Source organism: Oncorhynchus mykiss, chromosome 26, assembly GCF_013265735.2.
Source record: "Oncorhynchus mykiss isolate Arlee chromosome 26, USDA_OmykA_1.1, whole genome shotgun sequence".
In the NCBI taxonomy this organism is placed as follows: Eukaryota; Metazoa; Chordata; class Actinopteri; order Salmoniformes; family Salmonidae; genus Oncorhynchus; species Oncorhynchus mykiss.
This window is the reverse complement of record NC_048590.1, coordinates 7624639-7647221: the sequence shown is the minus strand read 5'-3', so window position 1 is coordinate 7647221 and position 22583 is coordinate 7624639. Positions and strand designations below refer to the sequence as shown.

General features: G+C 46.7%; 1 protein-coding gene across 1 annotated transcript; it reads right to left on the bottom strand.

The window, feature by feature from the left end:
- Positions 1-1195: 1195 nt before the first annotated feature.
- Positions 1196-20303, bottom strand: LOC118936249 (cathepsin D-like). The gene is made up of 9 exons (XM_036963285.1): positions 20123-20303; positions 18513-18675; positions 14109-14232; positions 13166-13284; positions 7324-7523; positions 6872-6994; positions 3920-4064; positions 2788-2886; positions 1196-1936 (listed from the first exon to the last, which is right to left on the bottom strand). The coding sequence occupies exons 1-9, from the start codon at positions 20182-20184 to the stop codon at positions 1775-1777; spliced, it is 1197 nt and encodes a 398-aa protein (XP_036819180.1). The 5' UTR covers positions 20185-20303; the 3' UTR covers positions 1196-1774.
- Between the last annotated feature and the right edge of the window lie 2280 nt (positions 20304-22583).

Sequence of the window (22583 nt, the reverse complement as noted above, 5' to 3'; positions counted from 1 at the left end):
GGACCCCAAACCCTGGTTATTAAGAGATATTTGATAAAATAATAAAAGTTTGATTGAATTGCCTGATGTAGGAAAATGTACAAGGTTCAATTTTGAAATGTGGTTGTGTTTGAGCAGTTTTTCCCCCTCTTGTTATGTCATTCACAGACAGGTCTTATAGAGCTGTTTATAACCTGTCTGAAATGTCCAGTTGATTAACTACTTGTCATGTTAGCTAGATAGCTGGTTAGCCTAACTTACCCATCTGAAATCTAGTCGTCATCCAGATCACATGACCAGAGGCCTCAACCCCAGTGCCCCCCCCCCACCCACCCACCCATTAATTTTGTTGAGTCACTCAGGTATCATATGAACACACAAGGCATGTCAAAATGTGTAGAATTGCAGGAAATTAGCTGTGAAAAATAGAAAAGTCTCTCCACTAACAAGAGGGGTGTGACCAGTTTGGGGGTCACATGGGTCACTTGGTGGGGTTTTTGTTACTACACTGATAAATTACAATATCTATCCTGACCTTTGACATTAGTGTGAGCTGATCTTCTGAAACAGGAGTGGAGTACCCCTACTCTACAGCATCTATTAGACGGGGGACTGACAGTGACATTAGTGTGAGCTGATCTTCTGAAACAGGAGTGGAGTACCCCTACTCTACAGCATCTATTAGACGGGGGACTGACAGTGACATTAGTGTGAGCTGATCTTCTGAAACAGGAGTGGAGTACCCCTACTCTACAGCATCTATTAGAAGGGGGACTGACAGTGACATTAGTGTGAGCTGATCTTCTGAAACAGGAGTGGAGTACCCCTACTCTACAGCATCTATTAGACGGGGGACTGACAGTGACATTAGTGTGAGCTGATCTTCTGAAACAGGAGTGGAGTACCCCTACTCTACAGCATCTATTAGACGGGGGACTGACAGTGACATTAGTGTGAGCTGATCTTCTGAAACAGGAGTGGAGTACCCCTACTCTACAGCATCTATTAGAAGGGGGACTGACAGTGACATTAGTGTGAGCTGATCTTCTGAAACAGGAGTGGAGTACCCCTACTCTACAGCATCTATTAGACGGGGGACTGACAGTGACATTAGTGTGAGCTGATCTTCTGAAACAGGAGTGGAGTACCCCTACTCTACAGCATCTATTAGAAGGGGGACTGACAGTGACATTCCGAAAAAAATGGGGCACTTCACTTTTTACAATTATTTTATTGAATCCAATCCAGTCTTAAAAGTCATTGACAAGAGGTCCATTGCCTCAAAACGCAAATTAAAAATGTTATATTGTTCGGTTGCTTTAAAAAAAAAACAAGTCCCTGATTTAACACGTACAGCAGATCACTCAGATGGTAAAACTCAAAAAGGTCCGTTCTGATCGTCATCTTTGACTCCCGATCCGGTTCCTCCAACACCACCTCCATGTTTTCTGTTTCACTTCCACAGCAAATAAACTCAAGACATTAAATGCTTGTTTAGATCAGTGCATTTCAACTCTACACAAATCTAAATGGCTAGTTTTAAAAGATTTCAGAAGAGCAAAACGGAAACTTGTGCAACTTTTACAAGTAGTGTCTTTTCCCCACACTTGGATTTTGCCTGTCTAAAATCATAACATCGCGATCCACTTTTAAATGTACTGCAAAACATCTAAAACATTAACTGCTTCCCAATTCTCCAAATCCATGACAAGTAGTGTGCAGAACAAGTGTACACTTCAGGAAAAGGGTAGATGATGGATAGTGGAGAATGAGGACGTAGCCAATGGTTGTAGTTCTACTTGGACTTAGCGAAGCCCACCCGGTTGTTGTCACGGTCGAACACAGTGTAGTATTGGCCAATGAATACATCTCCCAGGATCCACAGCGGCCCGGCGGGGGCGGGGATATCCAGGCCCATGAAGCCACTCAGGCAGATGGTCTTACCAGCCTGGCTCTCCTGGAGTGGGGAAAGGAATACAGAGACGCACACAGTCAGACGCAGAGCAGAAGGAATACAGAGACGCACACAGTCAGACGCAGAGCAGAAGGGGGAAGGAATACAGAGACGCACACAGTCCCAGATGGTGTCCAGTAAGCACCAAACAGTTTGAAACAGAGAGGTACTAACTTGTTCATTGCTGAAATGCTCATTTTCTGTTGCACAATGTTTTGCTACGGTGTGCACGAATGAACAAGAGCCTGATATGTAAATGACCAAACAACAGAAATACTAACATCGTAGCCAACAGAGGAACAAGAGCCTGATATGTAAATGACCAAACGACAGAAATACTAACATCGTAGCCAACAGAGGAACAAGAGCCTGATATGTAAATGACCAAACAACAGAAATACTAACATCGTAGCCAACAGAGGAACAAGAGCCCGATATGTAAATGACCAAACGACAGAAATACTAACATCGTAGCCAACAGAGGGACGGTTTGTAAGGAAATTCAATAGGCCATTATTATGCAGTAATAATTGTTGAAATTACAATTACATTCTGAGACAAACATTCAAATCGATGTACGTTGTCTCCCATGGTTCTGAGAATGGCTTAGTGAATTAAACAACGGCCTGTTTGTGTGGTATAATGACTGACTGAGCGGACACCGTTGCTATGATTGTTGAATTAGACTCTACTGCCCTCTGCTGGATATCTGCACCCCTCCTCCCCCGGATATCTGCCCCCCCCCCCTCCCTGCTGGATATCTGCCTCCACATTGTTTTGCTCAAAGTAAGAGGTCCAGTAGATTCTACAGATAGAGACAGAGAAGAGAGAAACAAATAAAGACAGAGACTCACCTTGAGGACGTACTGCTCTGCAGTCAGACTGTAGGACTGTCCTCCCAGGTTGAATGTGATGACAGGCATGGTAGGAATCTTATCACAGTTCACCATGTACTGAAACACAAGCGGAAACAGTCAGTGAAGGTGCTACTGTATTCAGGAAATAAAGTGGAGTACAGTTCTCTAAGTAATAGGAGACGGGCCAGGTCAAGAGGGACTTTTTTTAGCTGTAGTCGGGGACCACAGTGTTGAACTAGAGGAGGAGGAACGTAGCTGTAGTCAGGGACCACAGTGTTGAACTAGAGGAGGAGGAACGTAGCTGTAGTCAGGGACCACAGTGTTGAACTAGAGGAGGAGGAACGTAGCTGTAGTCGGGGACCACAGTGTTGAACTAGAGGAGGAGGAACGTAGCTGTAGTCGGGGACCACAGTGTTGAACTAGAGGAGGAGGAACGTAGCTGTAGTCGGGGACCACAGTGTTGAACTAGAGGAGGAGGAACGTAGCTGTAGTTGGGGACCACAGTGTTGAACTAGAGGAGGAGGAACGTAGCTGTAGTCGGGGACCACAGTGTTGAACTAGAGGAGGAGGAACGTAGCTGTAGTCGGGGACCAGTGTTGAACTAGAGGAGGAGGAACGTAGCTGTAGTTGGGGACCAGTGTTGAACTAGAGGAGGAGGAACGTAGCTGTAGTTGGGGACCAGTGTTGAACTAGAGGAGGAGGAACGTAGCTGTAGTCGGGAACCACAGTGTTGAACTAGAGGAGGAGGAACGTAGCTGTAGTCGGGGACCACAGTGTTGAACTAGAGGAGGAGGAACGTAGCTGTAGTCAGGGACCACAGTGTTGAACTAGAGGAGGAGGAACGTAGCTGTAGTCGGGGACCACAGTGTTGAACTAGAGGAGGAGGAACGTAGCTGTAGTCAGGGACCACAGTGTTGAACTAGAGGAGGAGGAACGTAGCTGTAGTTGGGGACCACAGTGTTGAACTAGAGGAGGAGGAACGTAGCTGTAGTCGGGGACCACAGTGTTGAACTAGAGGAGGAACGTAGCTGTAGTTGGGGACCACAGTGTTGAACAAGAGGAGGAGGAACGTAGCTGTAGTTGGGGAACAGTGTTAAACTAGAGGAGTGGGGTTGATCCTGTGTCTTACCTCTCCCTGGATGAGTGGTGTTGCTCCGATGGCCCTCTGCAGGGCCTTGACCTCGGCCGCGGGGCCGGTGATGAGGGACGTGCCGGTGTCCACGATGGCCTCACAGCCTCCCTTACACAGACTCAGCTGGCTCCCCACACCCATCCTGTACAAAACACACACAGGTTTGAATCCAGCTCTCTTGGTGGAAGGAGGTTACACAAGATCTGTCCTCAGAGCAGTAAATGCCTTTTCACAGGCTTCTCTATTTAAAACACTAAACCAATAACTCATTTAGGTTTACAGTTCCCTCCCGACATAGTGAAAACAGCGTTGATTTCATTCATGCTCGCAGTCCACAAAACTGAATTTTGCAGAATGCAGTTACATCAAGACAATACTTTAAAACAAGACAAAAACAATATAAAACATTCAATTTAAAAGGACCTCAATGACAAGACATTTGTTTAAAGTCACATTTGGCCATTAAAATGTGTGATTGCAGTGGCTACGGTAAACACATTTAGATTTATCCTGGCGTTGATGCTGTACAGTTGACTCTGGAGGACTTTACCAGTACCGTCTCCTCTCCTCAGTGGTAGTAGATCATGTAGAGGAGGGTTCAGGACCGTCTCCTCTCCTCTGTGGTAGTAGATCATGTAGAGGAGGGTTCAGTACCGTCTCCTCTCCTCTGTGGTAGTAGATCATGTAGAGGAGGGTCCAGTACAGTCTCCTCTCTGGTAGTAGATCATGTAGAGGAGGGTCCAGTACCGTTTCCTCTCCTCTGTGGTAGTAGATCATGTAGAGGAGGGTCCAGTACCGTTTCCTCTCCTCTGTGGTAGTAGATCATGTAGAGGAGGGTTCAGTACCGTCTCCTCTTCTCTGTGCCAGTAGATCAGGGTGGTCAGGTTGGTGCATCATGTCAGTGACCAATCTTACTGCTGCTTGACCTCTGACTGTAGTGATGGAAGGGTCAGCGGGATGTCTCCGTTTTGTTATCATCTTGATTGTCCTTTTTGGGCACGTTCTACCTGGAACAGGCCGCCCACCCGGGATTAGTGGAGCTGGTTCCACCTGGAACAGGCCGCCCACCCGGGATTAGGGGATCTGGTTCTACCTGGAACAGGCCGTCCACCCAGGATTAGTGGAGCTGGTTCCACCTGGAACAGGCCGTCCACCCGGGATTAGTGGAGCTGTTTCCATCTGGAACAGGCCGTCCACCCGGGATTAGTGGAGCTGTTTCCATCTGGAACAGGCCGTCCACCCGGGATTAGTGGAGCTGTTTCCATCTGGAACAGGCCGTCCACCCGGGATTAGTGGAGCTGTTTCCATCTGGAACAGGCCGTCCACCCGGGATTAGTGGAGCTGTTTCCATCTGGAACAGGCCGTCCACCCGGGATTAGTGGAGCTGTTTCCATCTGGAACAGGCCGTCCACCCGGGATTAGTGGAACTGGTTCCACCTGGAACAGGCCGCCCACCCGGGATTAGTGGAGCTGGTTCCACCTGGAACAGGCCGTCCACCCGGGATTAGTGGAGCTGTTTCCATCTGGAACAGGCCGTCCACCCGGGATTAGTGGAGCTGTTTCCATCTGGAACAGGCCGTCCACCCGGGATTAGTGGAACTGGTTCCACCTGGAACAGGCCGCCCACCCGGGATTAGTGGAGCTGTTTCCATCTGGAACAGGCCGTCCACCCGGGATTAGTGGAGCTGGTTCCACCTGGAACAGGCCCGTCCACCCGGGATTAGTGGAGCTGGTTCCACCTGGAACAGGCCCGTCCACCCAGGAGGTGTACTTCCTGTCCATGCTTCAGCAAAAAATGTTGTTCAGGACCTCAACCTCGTCCGTTTCCACACCATCAAATCGGTATGGAGCCTCCAGGTGGTTTTACTCGACCAGCTCTGTGTTGGTGATGACGTCCCACAACACTTCTGGATTCTTCTTTGAGTGCTTGAATGTACATTCTGTCGTCTAGTGGATTCTTAGTCCCTCAGATGAGCCTTTGAACAGAGATCCTTGACTTTTTCAATGTTGTTTGTTATCATCAAGATCAAATCATGGCGTCTCCACAGGTCTTGTTTTTTTGTCAACCGGTTTTAAACCTGGGTGGGATTTGATGAGGGTCTTGGTAGGTAGATGATTGAAATCCCCACATAAGACAACACCTGCTTCAGGTGACTTCAACTTCAGAGTCGATGGTGTTAATGAGATCATCAATGGCTTCCTGTTGCAGTTTCTTCTCGTTAGCCGCTCCGGGACACACACTCATCTCTTTAGGTCCGCCCGTCTCCTAACCTGGGGACTATACACACATACGGCCACTCTTCCTTTCACATTAAGACAGATTTCTGCCTCTATGTTTAGAGATTCATCTGGAATGTTCTCCATGTGTCCATGTTTCTGTTAAACAACCAACTTCTGTCCCGGATGATGTGAGCAAAAGTTCAAACTCATCCACTTTGTTTTGCAGAGATTTAGAATGGCAGGTTAGGATATTTAGCAGACAGTGGGGAGGTTTAGCATCTTTATGCTTTCTTATTTGCAGTTAAGACTCGGTCCCTTGGCACTTCTACATGAGACCGAAACCAACAGTGCAAATCTTCGTTTACGTCGGCCAGCCTTGGTTCCTCTTAGAAGGCTTCTTGCTCGCAGAATGTTGTTTTCCGGAAGCTTCTGTTTGACATGTGGAGCCAGAGGTCGAAGGGTAAGGGTTGATGGGTAAGTTTCCTGAGATTCCCAAGGGAATGCGGGTGGGTATTCACAAAATGTTTGTGGCGTCCATTTCACCTGCTCAAAAGTCCTCAAAAAAAGTTGTAAACTGAATAATTCTGACAGAACTGACCACAGACATACTAATATAGTGTCCACCAACAACAGATGGTTAATGTGGGAAGGAGATAGTTACTCTAACTCCACCATAACAAACACAAGCAGTGGCAGCACATAAACAACAGGTGAAGGAAGAGCACTCACCCGTCCATGTGGATCTGCCAGTAGGCCTGGCGGCTGACGTCGAGGTACTGGAAGTCTCCACTGTAGTACTTCGGGTCAGTTCCTCCCAGCAGGAGCTCCCCGCCGGGCTCAGAGTCTGGGTTCCTGACACACACAAACAAGACCAAACAGTCCTTTTACTATGTTTATAATGTCTTTGCAGAGCAGAGACAAACTCAGACTTGTTGTGCTAGTTTCCTGGATACAGATTTAACCTGGTACTTTGAGGCGTTTTGGTAGGCCGTCATTTTTCTTAACTGACTTGCCTAGTTAAATAAAAAGGTTAAATGAAAAATAACCAGCTATTTCAATAGACATGGGGCTTTTTAGTTACAGTATAGGCTTATCTTATCCATGTCCAGGAAACCAGGCCTAAATCTCCAACAAGGACTCCGGAGCCAAATATAGGTGAGGCACTCCTCTCTCCGTCTCACCTGTTGAGGTAGAAGGAGAACACGTTCTGCTCTACTTTCTTCTGGCTCATGATGTTGTCGAACGGCGGAGCGACCCCGTCCACAGAGATACGGGGGTAGGCCATGCCCAGGATGCCGTCAAACTTCGCAGCGATGAAGGCTACGCCAGGCTGCTTGATGGCCTCACCGAACCCCTGGTCCTCTATGGACAGGCCTCCAATCTACCAGAGAGATGAGCAGCACATCCATTATAAACACTCCTCTATGGACTGGCCTCCAATCTACCAGAGAGATGAGCAGCACAGCCATTATAAACACTCCTCTATGGACAGTCCTCCAATCTACCAGAGAGATGAGCAGCACAGCCATTATAAACACTCCTCTATGGACTGTCCTCCAATCTACCAGAGAGATGAGCAGCACAGCCATTATAAAACACTCCTCTATGGACAGTCCTCCAATCTACCAGAGAGATGAGCAGCACAGCCATTATAAACACTCCTCTATGGACTGGCCTCCAATCTACCAGAGAGATGAGCAGCACAGCCATTATAAACACTCCTCTATGGACAGTCCTCCAATCTACCAGAGAGATGAGCAGCACAGCCATTATAAACACTCCTCTATGGACAGTCCTCCACTCCTCTATGGACAGTCCTCCACTCCTCTATGGACAGTCCTCCACTCCTCTATGGACAGTCCTCCAATCTACCAGAGAGATGAGCAGCACATCCATTATAAACACTCCTCTATGGACAGGCCTCCACTCCTCTATGGACAGTCCTCCACTCCTCTATGGACAGTCCTCTAATCTACCAGAGAGATGAGCAGCACATCCATTATAAAACACTCCTCTATGGACAGGCCTCCAATCTACCAGAGAGATGAGCAGCACAGCCATTATAAACACTCCTCTATGGACAGTCCTCCAATCTACCAGAGAGATGAGCAGCACATCCATTATAAACACTCCTCTATGGACAGTCCTCCAATCTACCAGAGAGATGAGCAGCACAGCCATTATAAACACTCCTCTATGGACAGTCCTCCAATCTACCAGAGAGATGAGCAGCACAGCCATTATAAACACTCCTCTATGGACTGGCCTCCAATCTACCAGAGAGATGAGCAGCACATCCATTATAAACACTCCTCTATGGACAGTCCTCCAATCTACCAGAGAGATGAGCAGCACATCCATTATAAACACTCCTCTATGGACAGTCCTCCAATCTACCAGAGAGATGAGCAGCACAGCCATTATAAACACTCCTCTATGGACAGTCCTCCAATCTACCAGAGAGATGAGCAGCACATCCATTATAAACACTCCTCTATGGACTGGCCTCCAATCTACCAGAGAGATGAGCAGCACAGCCATTATAAACACTCCTCTATGGACTGGCCTCCAATCTACCAGAGAGATGAGCAGCACAGCCATTATAAACACTCCTCTATGGACTGTCCTCCAATCTACCAGAGAGATGAGCAGCACAGCCATTATAAACACTCCTCTATGGACAGTCCTCCAATCTACCAGAGAGATGAGCAGCACATCCATTATAAACACTCCTCTATGGACTGGCCTCCAATCTACCAGAGAGATGAGCAGCACATCCATTATAAACACTCCTCTATGGACTGGCCTCCAATCTACCAGAGAGATGAGCAGCACAGCCATTATAAACACTCCTCTATGGACAGTCCTCCAATCTACCAGAGAGATGAGCAGCACATCCATTATAAACACTCCTCTATGGACAGTCCTCCAATCTACCAGAGAGATGAGCAGCACATCCATTATAAACACTCCTCTATGGACAGTCCTCCAATCTACCAGAGAGATGAGCAGCACATCCATTATAAACACTCCTCTATGGACAGTCCTCCAATCTACCAGAGAGATGAGCAGCACATCCATTATAAACACTCCTCTATGGACAGTCCTCCAATCTACCAGAGAGATGAGCAGCACAGCCATTATAAACACTCCTCTATGGACTGGCCTCCAATCTACCAGAGAGATGAGCAGCACAGCCATTATAAACACTCCTCTATGGACTGTCCTCCAATCTACCAGAGAGATGAGCAGCACAGCCATTATAAACACTCCTCTATGGACAGTCCTCCAATCTACCAGAGAGATGAGCAGCACATCCATTATAAACACTCCTCTATGGACTGGCCTCCAATCTACCAGAGAGATGAGCAGCACATCCATTATAAACACTCCTCTATGGACTGGCCTCCAATCTACCAGAGAGATGAGCAGCACAGCCATTATAAACACTCCTCTATGGACAGTCCTCCAATCTACCAGAGAGATGAGCAGCACATCCATTATAAACACTCCTCTATGGACAGTCCTCCAATCTACCAGAGAGATGAGCAGCACATCCATTATAAACACTCCTCTATGGACAGTCCTCCAATCTACCAGAGAGATGAGCAGCACATCCATTATAAACACTCCTCTATGGACAGTCCTCCAATCTACCAGAGAGATGAGCAGCACATCCATTATAAACACTCCTCTATGGACAGTCCTCCAATCTACCAGAGAGATGAGCAGCACATCCATTATAAACACTCCTCTATGGACAGTCCTCCACTCCTCTATGGACAGTCCTCCAATCTACCAGAGAGATGAGCAGCACAGCCATTATAAAACACTCCTCTATGGACAGTCCTCCAATCTACCAGAGAGATGAGCAGCACAGCCATTATAAACACTCCTCTATGGACTGGCCTCCAATCTACCAGAGAGATGAGCAGCACAGCCATTATAAACACTCCTCTATGGACAGTCCTCCAATCTACCAGAGAGATGAGCAGCACAGCCATTATAAACACTCCTCTATGGACAGTCCTCCACTCCTCTATGGACAGTCCTCCACTCCTCTATGGACAGTCCTCCACTCCTCTATGGACAGTCCTCCAATCTACCAGAGAGATGAGCAGCACATCCATTATAAACACTCCTCTATGGACAGGCCTCCACTCCTCTATGGACAGTCCTCCACTCCTCTATGGACAGTCCTCTAATCTACCAGAGAGATGAGCAGCACATCCATTATAAACACTCCTCTATGGACAGGCCTCCAATCTACCAGAGAGATGAGCAGCACAGCCATTATAAACACTCCTCTATGGACAGGCCTCCAATCTACCAGAGAGATGAGCAGCACATCCATTATAAACACTCCTCTATGGACAGTCCTCCAATCTACCAGAGAGATGAGCAGCACATCCATTATAAACACTCCTCTATGGACAGGCCTCCAATCTACCAGAGAGATGAGCAGCACATCCATTATAAACACTCCTCTATGGACAGTCCTCCAATCTACCAGAGAGATGAGCAGCACATCCATTATAAACACTCCTCTATGGACAGGCCTCCAATCTACCAGAGAGATGAGCAGCACATCCATTATAAACACTCCTCTATGGACAGTCCTCCACTCCTCTATGGACAGTCCTCCAATCTACCAGAGAGATGAGCAGCACAGCCATTATAAACACTCCTCTATGGACAGTCCTCCAATCTACCAGAGAGATGAGCAGCACATCCATTATAAACACTCCTCTATGGACAGTCCTCCAATCTACCAGAGAGATGAGCAGCACATCCATTATAAACACTCCTCTATGGACAGTCCTCCACTCCTCTATGGACAGTCCTCCAATCTACCAGAGAGATGAGCAGCACATCCATTATAAACACATCTATAGACCGTCAGGTCTCCAAACTGACACCTAAACACAGAGAGATGAGCAGCACATCCATTATAAACACTCCTCTATGGACAGGCCTCCAATCTACCAGAGAGATGAGCAGCACAGCCATTATAAACACTCCTCTATGGACAGTCCTCCAATCTACCAGAGAGATGAGCAGCACATCCATTATAAACACTCCTCTATGGACAGGCCTCCAATCTACCAGAGAGATGAGCAGCACAGCCATTATAAACACTCCTCTATGGACAGTCCTCCAATCTACCAGAGAGATGAGCAGCACATCCATTATAAACACTCCTCTATGGACAGTCCTCCAATCTACCAGAGAGATGAGCAGCACAGCCATTATAAACACTCCTCTATGGACAGTCCTCCAATCTACCAGAGAGATGAGCAGCACATCCATTATAAACACTCCTCTATGGACAGTCCTCCAATCTACCAGAGAGATGAGCAGCACAGCCATTATAAACACTCCTCTATGGACTGTCCTCCAATCTACCAGAGAGATGAGCAGCACATCCATTATAAACACTCCTCTATGGACAGTCCTCCAATCTACCAGAGAGATGAGCAGCACATCCATTATAAACACTCCTCTATGGACAGTCCTCCAATCTACCAGAGAGATGAGCAGCACAGCCATTATAAACACTCCTCTATGGACAGTCCTCCAATCTACCAGAGAGATGAGCAGCACATCCATTATAAACACTCCTCTATGGACAGGCCTCCAATCTACCAGAGAGATGAGCAGCACATCCATTATAAACACTCCTCTATGGACAGTCCTCCAATCTACCAGAGAGATGAGCAGCACAGCCATTGTAAACACTCCTCTATGGACAGGCCTCCAATCTACCAGAGAGATGAGCAGCACAGCCATTATAAACACTCCTCTATGGACAGTCCTCCAATCTACCAGAGAGATGAGCAGCACATCCATTATAAACACTCCTCTATGGACAGTCCTCCAATCTACCAGAGAGATGAGCAGCACAGCCATTATAAAACACTCCTCTATGGACAGTCCTCCAATCTACCAGAGAGATGAGCAGCACAGCCATTATAAACACTCCTCTATGGACAGTCCTCCAATCTACCAGAGATGAGCAGCACATCCATTATAAACACTCCTATGGACAGTCCTCCAATCTACCAGAGAGATGAGCAGCACAGCCATTATAAAGACTCCTCCAATCTACCAGAGATGAGCAGCACAGCCATTATAAACACTCCTCTATGGACAGTCCTCCAATCTACCAGAGAGATGAGCAGTACATCCATTATAAAGACTCCTCCAATCTACCAGAGAGATGAGCAGCACAGCCATTATAAACACTCCTCTATGGACAGGCCTCCAATCTACCAGAGAGATGAGCAGCACATCCATTATAAACACTCCTCTATGGACAGTCCTCCAATCTACCAGAGAGATGAGCAGCACATCCATTATAAACACATCTATAGACCGTCAGGTCTCCAAACTGACACCTAAACACAGAGAGATGAGCAGCACATCCATTATAAACACATCTATAGACCGTCAGGTCTCCAAACTGACACCTAAACACAGAGAGATGAGCAGCACATCCATTATAAACACATCTATAGACCGTCAGGTCTCCAAACTGACACCTAAACACAGAGAGATGAGCAGCACATCCATTATAAACACATCTATAGACCGTCAGGTCTCCAAACTGACACCTAAACACAGAGAGATGAGCAGCACATCCATTATAAACACATCTATAGACCGTCAGGTCTCCAAACTGACACCTAAACACAGAGAGATGAGCAGCACATCCATTATAAACACATCTATAGACCGTCAGGTCTCCAAACTGACACCTAAACACAGAGAGATGAGCAGCACATCCATTATAAACACATCTATAGACCGTCAGGTCTCCAAACTGACACCTAAACACAGAGAGATTGTATTTTTTATATTGTCAAATGGAAACGCTGTTTAAAATCATTAAGAACAAAAAACAGCTTTAAAAAAAGGGAATTGTTTTGGAGAATAGTGACAACAGTGACAATGGATTTGATTTGTACAGCACCGTTTCAGAGGCTAGGTCTATTTAAACAAGAGTGTGACCTTGGAACCTACCGTGCATGTGTCTTGGCTGAGGTACCCAGACAGACTGCCAGACCCATACTGGATGGCGAAGGCCGTTCCGTTCTTCACATACGTACTGGACTTGGCACCGTTATACTTGTGGTGAAGCACTGACAGACAGAGAGAAGGGGATGTGTCACTTTAAATCTGTCAAACATGGCCAATATCAATCGTTCTATAACCTAGAAGGAAGAACACGTTGAAGCCTTTTGGAGAGGACATTTTGCTCCTTTGCACCCCATTATTTTTTATTTCTACTTTACACATTCTTCCACTGCAAATCAACCATTCAAGTGTTTTACTTGCTATTTGTATTTACTTTGCCACCATGGCCTTTTTGCCTTTACCTCCCTTATCTCACCTCATTTGCTCACATTGTATATAGACTTGTTTCTACTGTATTATTGACTGTATGTTTGTTTTACTCTATGTGTAACTCTGTGTCGTTGTATCTGTCGAACTGCTTTGCTTTATCTAGGCCAGGTCGCAATTGTAAATGAGAACTTGTTCTCAACTGGCCTACCTGGTTAAATAAAGGTGTTCTCAACTGGCCTACCTGGTTAAATAAAGGTGATCTCAACTAGCCTACCTGGTTAAATAAAGGTGAAATAAATCAATAATTTTATTTAACTAAATGGAGGAAAGGCATTTGGCAGAAAGAACAAACAAAAGAATAAAAGAGAGGATTCTTAGAAACAGATTAAACCTAGAATTGAACTAAGAGGCACATACAGCTTGTTAATATTCATGCTGCTTATAAAAACCAGTGTCCTGGAAGTGAGTAGGTCCTTCTAGCTCCAGTCACGTGTGTACGAGCCAACGGCCCATTCCCCCAAAATGCAACCCTAGACCCCTACGGACTTGTGTAGGATCTGAGAGGACGTGACAACTGTATCGATACATATGGGATTGAGTCAGTGTAGTGTCGACTTACAGCAGGCGATGTCTGTGAAGGAGCAGTGGACGGAAGGGACCCACAAGTTGGAGGAGCCGGTATCAAACACCACAGTGAATGTCTGGACGGGAGTCCCCAGGCCGATCTCACCGTAGTACTGAGCCTGGAAAACACACACACACACGGCTGCATGAAATAAAAACAACTGTGGTTTCAAGGATCCAATCAAAACGGCTCCCGGACTAGAAAGCAGGAAGTAGGATCTTCACATTAAAGTGGACTCCCAAACTGGTGGAGGACAGAGGCCCAGTTTCAGCTGGTTCTTCATATACCTATTCCCTCAGAAGAACAAGCTCCACTATGCTTTGGTCACGTTGTAGGGATACAGTGAAGGCAATCCCTTCCAACAGGTTGAGCTGGCCTGAACACATCTGGCAAGGTCTATCTCAACTTGTCTGTTCATGCACGTCATGTGATTAGTTCAGTCCGTTCTACATCCAAGACTGATAGAGAAGTTGGCTCTGCCAAGTGTCAGAAACTGTTTGTCTGAAGTAAAACAGGTCAGAGTGATCTCTTCTCCTGGTCACGCTGTTGAACATACAAGTCAGCTAACCTTCTGTTCATGGGCAAATAATAACTACACAGTTTAATATTTACACAGAGTCAACTTCCCTCTTTCTAGGACTCCAATCTACCATTTTATATCTTCGGTCAATCCAATAGGTCTCAGTGATTTATCTTCTCCTAGTCACGTTCTAACAGTCAGCTAACCTTCTGTTGCAAGCAGAGAACGATTACGCAACATATTTTTCAATATGATGACTCAACTTCCTTTTTTTCTAGGACTCATAGGAAATGAAACTCTACAGTCAATTCAATCCTCTTGAGAGACTGCCTGATCACTTAGTTGTGATTATATTAGCGGTCTTAGTCTACCAAAAAGGCTCTACTCCCTATATAGTTCACTACTTTTGACCAGAGACCTATGCACTCTATTCCCTATATAGTGCACTACTTTTGACCAGAGCACTGTTGGGGAATAGGGGGCCATTTGTGGACACAACCCTTTCTCTTATTAAAAAGCTGACTATTGAAGGCACAACGGGTTCATTCAGTCACTGTGGCTGTATTGTGGCTGTATTGTGGCTGTTTATTAGGTACACCCCTCCATTCACAGAATTGGTTCACTCCTACAGACAGTGAGTCAGGTGGCCGTGGCTTGCTATATAAAGCAGGCAGACAGGCATCGAGCCATTCTGTTACTGTTCGATGGAACGTTAGAAATGGGCAGAATGAGAGACCTAAGCGCCAGAGCGTGGTATGAGTCAGTGCCAGGCACGCCGATTCCAGTATCTCAGAAACATCCGGCCTCCTGGGCTTTTTACGCACGACGGTGTCTAGGGCCGGGCTAGCCAACCCTGTTCTTGGAGTGCCACAGGTACTGCACCAAGGCACCACACCTGGTCTTCCAGGTCTGTTAAATCAAAAACAGGAAGTGCCCGCGGCATTCCAGGGTTTGCCTAGCCTGGGTCTAAAGTTTCCCGAGAATGGTGCGACAAACAAACAAACATCCAGTCAGCAGCAGTCCTGTGGGGGTGAAATCAGCTCGTTGATGAGAGGTCAAAGGAGAATGACAAATCGTGCAAGTTAACAGGCGTGCCACTGTAACAGATGTGAAATGGCTAGCTAGTTAGCGGTGGTGCGCGCTAATAGCATTTCAATCAGTGACGTCACTCGCTCTGAGAACCTTGAAGTAGTTGTTCCCCTTGCTCTGCAAGGGCCGCGGCTTTTGTGGAGCGATGGGTAACGATGCTTCGTGGGTGTCAGTTGTTGATGTGTGAAGAGGGGTCCCTGGTTCGAGTCCAGGTAGGAGCGAGGGGACGGACTAAAGTCATACTGTTACACCACAAACAGACAAATAACGGCGCAGTACAACAGTGTGCAGAACGGCATCTCGGAACGCACCACTCGTCAGCCTTCGTCACAAATGGGCCATTGCAGCAGACGACCACACCGGATTCCACTCCCATCAGCTAAAAACAAGAAGCAGCAGCTCCAGAGGGGAACGCATTAACCAACACTGGACAACTGAGGAGAGGAAAAGCGTCACTTGATGGCAGAGTCAGGATTTGGCGTAAGCAGCAGCAGTCCATGGCCCCGTCTCGCCTGGTGTCAACAGTACAGGCTGGTGGCGTTGGTATAATGGTCTGGCCCCGTCTCGCCTGGTGTCAACAGTACAGGCTGGTGGCGTTGGTATAATGGTCTCGCCTGGTGTCAACAGTACAGGCTGGTGGCGTTGGTATAATGGTCTCGCCTGGTGTTAACAGTACAGGCTGGTGGCGTTGGTATAATGGTCTCGCCTGGTGTCAACAGTACAGGCTGGTGGCGTTGGTATAATGGTCTCGCCTGGTGTCAACAGTACAGGCTGGTGGCGTTGGTATAATGGTCTCGCCTTGTGTCAACAGTACAGGCTGGTGGCGTTGGTATAATGGTCTCGCCTGGTGTCAACAGTACAGGCTGGTGGCGTTGGTATAATGGTCTTGCCTGGTGTCAACAGTACAGGGTGGTGGCGTTGGTATTATGGTCTCGCCTGGTGTCAACAGTACAGGCTGGTGGCGTTGGTATAATGGTCTGGCCTGGTGTCAACAGTACAGGCTGGTGGCGTTGGTATAATGGTAAGGCCCCGCCTCGCCTGGTGTCAACAGTACAGGCTGGTGGCGTTGGTATAATGGTCTGGCCTGGTGTCAACAGTACAGGCTGGTGGCGTTGGTATAATGGTCTGGCCTGGTGTCAACAGTACAGGCTGGTGGCGTTGGTATAATGGTCTGGCCCCGTCGCCTGGTGTCAACAGTACAGGCTGGTGGCGTTGGTATAATGGTCTGGCCCCGTCGCCTGGTGTCAACAGTACAGGCTGGTGGCGTTGGTATAATGGTCTGGCCTGGTGTCAACAGTACAGGCTGGTGGCGTTGGTATAATGGTCTGGCCCCGTCTGGCCTGGGGTCAACAGTACAGGCTGGTGGCGTTGGTATAATGGTCTGGCCTCGTCTGGCCTGGTGTCAACAGTACAGGCTGGTGGCGTTGGTATAATGGTCTGGCCTGGTGTCAACAGTACAGGCTGGTGGCGTTGGTATAATGGTCTGGCCCCGTCTGGCCTGGTGTCAACAGTACAGGCTGGTGGCGTTGGTATAATGGTCTGGCCCCGTCTGGCCTGGTGTCAACAGTACAGGCTGGTGGCGTTGGTATAATGGTCTGGCCCCGTCTGGCCTGGTGTCAACAGTACAGGCTGGTGGCGTTGGTATAATGGTCTGGTCCTGTCGCCTGGTGTCAACAGTACAGGCTGGTGGCGTTGGTATAATGGTCCCGTCGCCTGGTGTCAACAGTACAGGCTGGTGGCGTTGGTATAATGGTCTGGCCCCGTCTCCTGGTGTCAACAGTACAGGCTGGTGGTGTAATGGGGTGGGGAATGTTTTCATGGCACACGTTAGGTCCCTTGATACCAATTGAGCTACATGCTATGCCCCAAAGAATTCGAGTTGTTCTGGGTGCAAGGTGTGGGGGAGGGGGGGGGGGGGGGGGGGGGGGGGGGGGGAGTCTGACCCAGTACTAGATGGTGACCTAAAAAAAAACTAGAGTACAAGGCCCTATATTTTTCTGGTGTTCAGATTAAACTACATAAACACAAAGCCTAGTGGATTTGCCGAGGATAAACCGTACATTATGTCTACAAATTGTCAGCTGATCAGGCTCAGGGAGCTTAGAAGATCAGGCCTTCCTTGTTCTCAGTCACCAGTCATATGACCAACTATTCCTAGTTCCTGTTCGGTCACACAGAGAAAAGACCCAACACTGATGGGAGGCTGAGTTACTCGTCATATGACCAACTATTCCTAGTTCCTGTTCGGTCACACAGAGAAAAGACCCAACACTGATGGGAAGCTGAGTTACTCGTCATATGACCAACGTTCTTGTTCCGTCACACATAAACTAACAAATCTGATTACCCAACTTTAAAATGGGACATGTGAAATCAGAAGGGATCGTCCATCTTCCCTTCAGGACAGAGAGGGGGGATTGGGCTTTGCCTTGAAACGCTACTAAATCAGCTAGCTAGGAGGACTAGAAGGAAAGGTCGGACTGGCGACAACAGATTCTTTGTTGGATTTTTTCCTGGCCTGCCTGCCTGCTTGCTTGCTTGGCTTTTAGCTTGTGCTACAGTGCATTAGGGAAGTCAAGGGTGACCCCTCCATTGGCACAGGTCACCTACGTTCCAAATGGCACCCTACTTCCTATTAAAGTGCACTACTTTTGACCGGGGCCCATAGCACGTCTCTGATCAAATGTAGCGCACTACGTAGGGACTAGGGTGCCATCTGGGACGCATCCCAAGGGGTAACTACTCCACTCCCAGGTCTCTGGTTAGTAGTGACTAGAGGATCTTCTTACATCCATAAAGTTCTTCAGGGTTTCTGGAGTGGGTCCATTACTGGAGGAGGGGAAGCCCAGGTTGTTGTACTTAGTGTGTTCCTGCCCGGCCAACAGCTCTTCTGCTGCCCTGCCCGAGTCAGTCAGGGTACGCCTGATGGAACGGAACTTCCTCAACGGAATTCTGTGGGAGGGAGAGAGAAGAAGAAGGAGGAGAGGACGGGGGAAGAGAGAGATACAGGGGGAGGGAAAGAGAGGGAGACATAGCGAGAGAGAATTTATTAGAGAACTCCTTTGAAAATGGTTAGCCAGCCCTGAACAGTTGGTAGGTCAAGCAGAATCTCAGCAGGTCTACTGGTCAGCCCTTTCTAGGATCTACTCAACCTAGTTCCTGCTGGGGAAATAACTTCTGAATAGTTACAGGTCTCCTAATCTCAGACAGACACAGTGAAGAACACTGGTGCCAACATCCTTTGCAAGCTAGAACAAGTGCTGCATGTGGCAACCTAGCTATGTGTAATATCTGTTTGACAAGGACACTGCCGAATGGGAAACATGAACAATATAACAATTCATGAGGAATACACTAATCAAAGATAACATGACAAGAATACATAGGAAGTAAACAAGTTCCATTGATGAAGCAGATGACTTGTTATCAGACAGGTTAAGACCAGTTTATTACTTGGTCTAACGACATGTCTGTAGACATTTATAATGCGACAAGTGTCACTGGTCTGAACGACACTTAAAAAAAAAAGTTATCGGCAACTGTCGCAACGTCCGTTGTCGTGGTTACCGGGCAGCCACAGCAACCAGACCAAATCTTACTGTGACAAATTGATGCAGGAGTTATAAAATCCTCCGATTGAATTACATACTTTTATTTCATCCCACCATTTTCTGTAAGTTCACCACTACCTTGTAAATAACGTTGTGGGTTTAGTTTCCTGTAATAATGAATAAAAAGGTAGCTCAAGTTAAGACGTCGGCTATACTAACGGTCATTGACGTTATTTGAACTAGCTAGCTAACGGTAATTAACTAGCCAGCAACGAACCAAAACATCGTTTAGAAAATAGCTTTTAGTTGCCTGGCTTGCTAGGTTTCCATTAATTCACTTTTAAACGGATGGGTTTATTTTAGTTGAAATAGAGAAAGTCTACAATTTGGAGCACCGGGCTGCTGTGCTGATTTAATGCTACAAGTTTGATGTCAGACGACAATATCATGTTTATGATCTCGCTACAACAGTTGTGTTACTACATGACACAGGTCAGACGGTCTGTAAACCAGCCTTAAATCGCGTTTGGGATATTGACCTTAGCTGATTTCTATTTGACATTGTCACAACACGTTTGCCTGGGCGAGAAACTTAACACTAGCTAAAAACAACAAACACCTTGCTCTAGTGCGACTTGATAAAATGTAATTAACGTCACTTTGTAGCCCAAGGTCGTCTTCACTATTCATTCAGCAAAGTAAATATTCACAAACCTAGCTAAGTCTATCTATTTTGTAATACTAGCTAGCTATTTGACTGAGGGCGTAACTGGTGGCTCAACTGTTTAAAGATCATTGCTTTTCTAGCTGACAAGCTAGCTCGGCTAATATAACTTGACTTTACTTACCGGACGAGTGCATCAGATGCCAAAGCAAGTGCCGCGAAAAGACACAGGTACAAAACCTTCATTTTACAGCTGCAGAATAACTTTAGCTACAACCTGTTCCGCCAGCACAATGACTGGACAATTTGACTTGAGATAACAACAACAGAATTTTATCACCTGACTGTGTCGACGTCGAGTCAAAATCATGTGATGATGGGTGCGTTCCAGGAGTTAAGGCGGTTGCGCATGCGCATTGCCAATTGGTGCGTTCCAGAAACACACATTTGGCGCAGACCTGCGCTGAATAGCATAGATTTACAATGTCTGCAAAAGCGTTTACGGTCTTCAAATGTTTATTTCTTGAACACACCCAATCCGTGCTGGCATGCTGTCAGGGATGCGTGTGTCTATCAAATTGTGGGTAACCTGTCCAGGGACTACAGTTTTAAATTAGCCAGCTGGCTAAAACCAGCACTTTTACTGAAATGTTGATTAATGTGCACCAGTGGAGGCTGCTGAGGGGAGGACGTCTCATAATAACGTCTGGAACTGAGCGAATGTAATTCCACTGATTCAGCTCCAGCCATTACCGCCAACCTCCTGTCATGTGCTCTGTCCCTGCAAATATAAACTCAATAAAGTAAAGTGTAAAACCAAGACACAATGTATCATTGATGCAGACCAGAATTTGACATAAATATATTTGATATTTGACACTGTTTGCAGACAATAAAATTGTCTTGATGGCTTTGTACTGCATAGGCTGCAAGTCATGTATATTGTGGGACAAGATAGGATATATCAGGGTAGGAAAGGATAGGATATATCAGGATAGGATAGGATGTATCAGGATAGAGTAGATATATCAGGATAGGATATATCAGGATGGGATAGGATATATCAGGATAGGATGTATCAGGATAATATAGGATATATCAGGATAGGATATATCAGGATAGGATGTATCAGGATAATATAGGATATATCAGGATAGGAACCACATTGTTGATCTGTGTTTCCCCTGGGCCTCTAATGTGAAATGGTATAAAAACTCACCCCTTACACCTGCTCAGATGAGAGCTTTTCTTTTAGTTCCGGATGTGCTGCATTGTGCTGTAGGGACCTAATTTATTTGTGAGAGCAACTACTTTGTGTTTAGGATGTGGTTGAGAGTTTTCTGAGAATATATGTTTCTTCATTCCTCCTCAGCCCTGCCTATGTGAAGGCACTGTTGTGTTGTAGGAAGTGATAGGACCTCAGCCCTGCCTATGTGAAGGCACTGTTGTGTTGTAGGAAGTGATAGGACCTCAACCCTGCCTATGTGAAGGCACTGTTGTGTTGTAGGAAGTGATAGGACCTCAGCCCTGCCTATGTGAAGGCACTGTTGTGTTGTAGGAAGTGATAGGACCTCAGCCCTGCCTATGTGAAGGCACTGTTGTGTTGTAGGAAGTGATAGGACCTCAGCCCTGCCTATGTGAAGGCACTGTTGTGTTGTAGGAAGTGATAGGACCTCAGCCCTGCCTATGTGAAGGCACTGTTGTGTTGTAGGAAGTGATAGGACCTCAGCCCTGCCTATGTGAAGGCACTGTTGTGTTGTAGGAAGTGATAGGACCTCAGCCCTGCCTATGTGAAGGCACTGTTGTGTTGTAGGAAGTGATAGGACCTCAGCCCTGCCTATGTGAAGGCACTGTTGTGCTGCAGGAAGTGATATAACCTCAGTAAATGTAGAACAAACAACATGTTGTGTACAGTACCCATTACAAACAATCCTAATCATTTAAAAAAATGTTGCTTTTAAAACATATATACAGTCTGCATGCTGACTGTTTCTCTATACAGTGGGGCAAAAAAGTATTTAGTCAGCCACCAATTGTGCAAGTTCTCCCACTTAAAAAGACGAGAGAGGCCTGTAGTTTTCATCATAGGTACACCTCAACTCTGACAGACAAAACGAGAACAAAAAATCCAGAAAATCACATTGTAGGATTTTTAATGAATTTATTTGCAAATTATGGTGGAAAATAAGTATTTGGTCACCTCCAGACAAGCAAGATTTCTGGCTCTCACAGACCTGTAACTTCTTCTTTAAGAGGCTCCTCTGTCCTCCACTCGTTACCTATATTAATGGCACCTGTTTGAACTTGTTATCAGTATAAAAGACACCTGTCCACAACCTCAAACAGTCACACTCCAAACTCCACTATGGCCAAGACCAAAGAGCTGTCAAAGGACACCAGAAACAAAATTGTAGACCTGTACCAGGCTGGGAAGACTGAATTTGCAATAGGTAAGCAGCTTGGTTTGAAGAAATCAACTGTGGGAGCAATTATTAGGAAATGGAAGACATACAAGACCACTGATAATCTCCCTCGATCTGGGGCTCCACGCAAGATCTCACCCCCTGGGGTCAAAATGATCACAAGAATGGTGAGCAAAAATCCCAGAACCACACAGGGGGACCTAGTGAATGACCTGCAGAGAG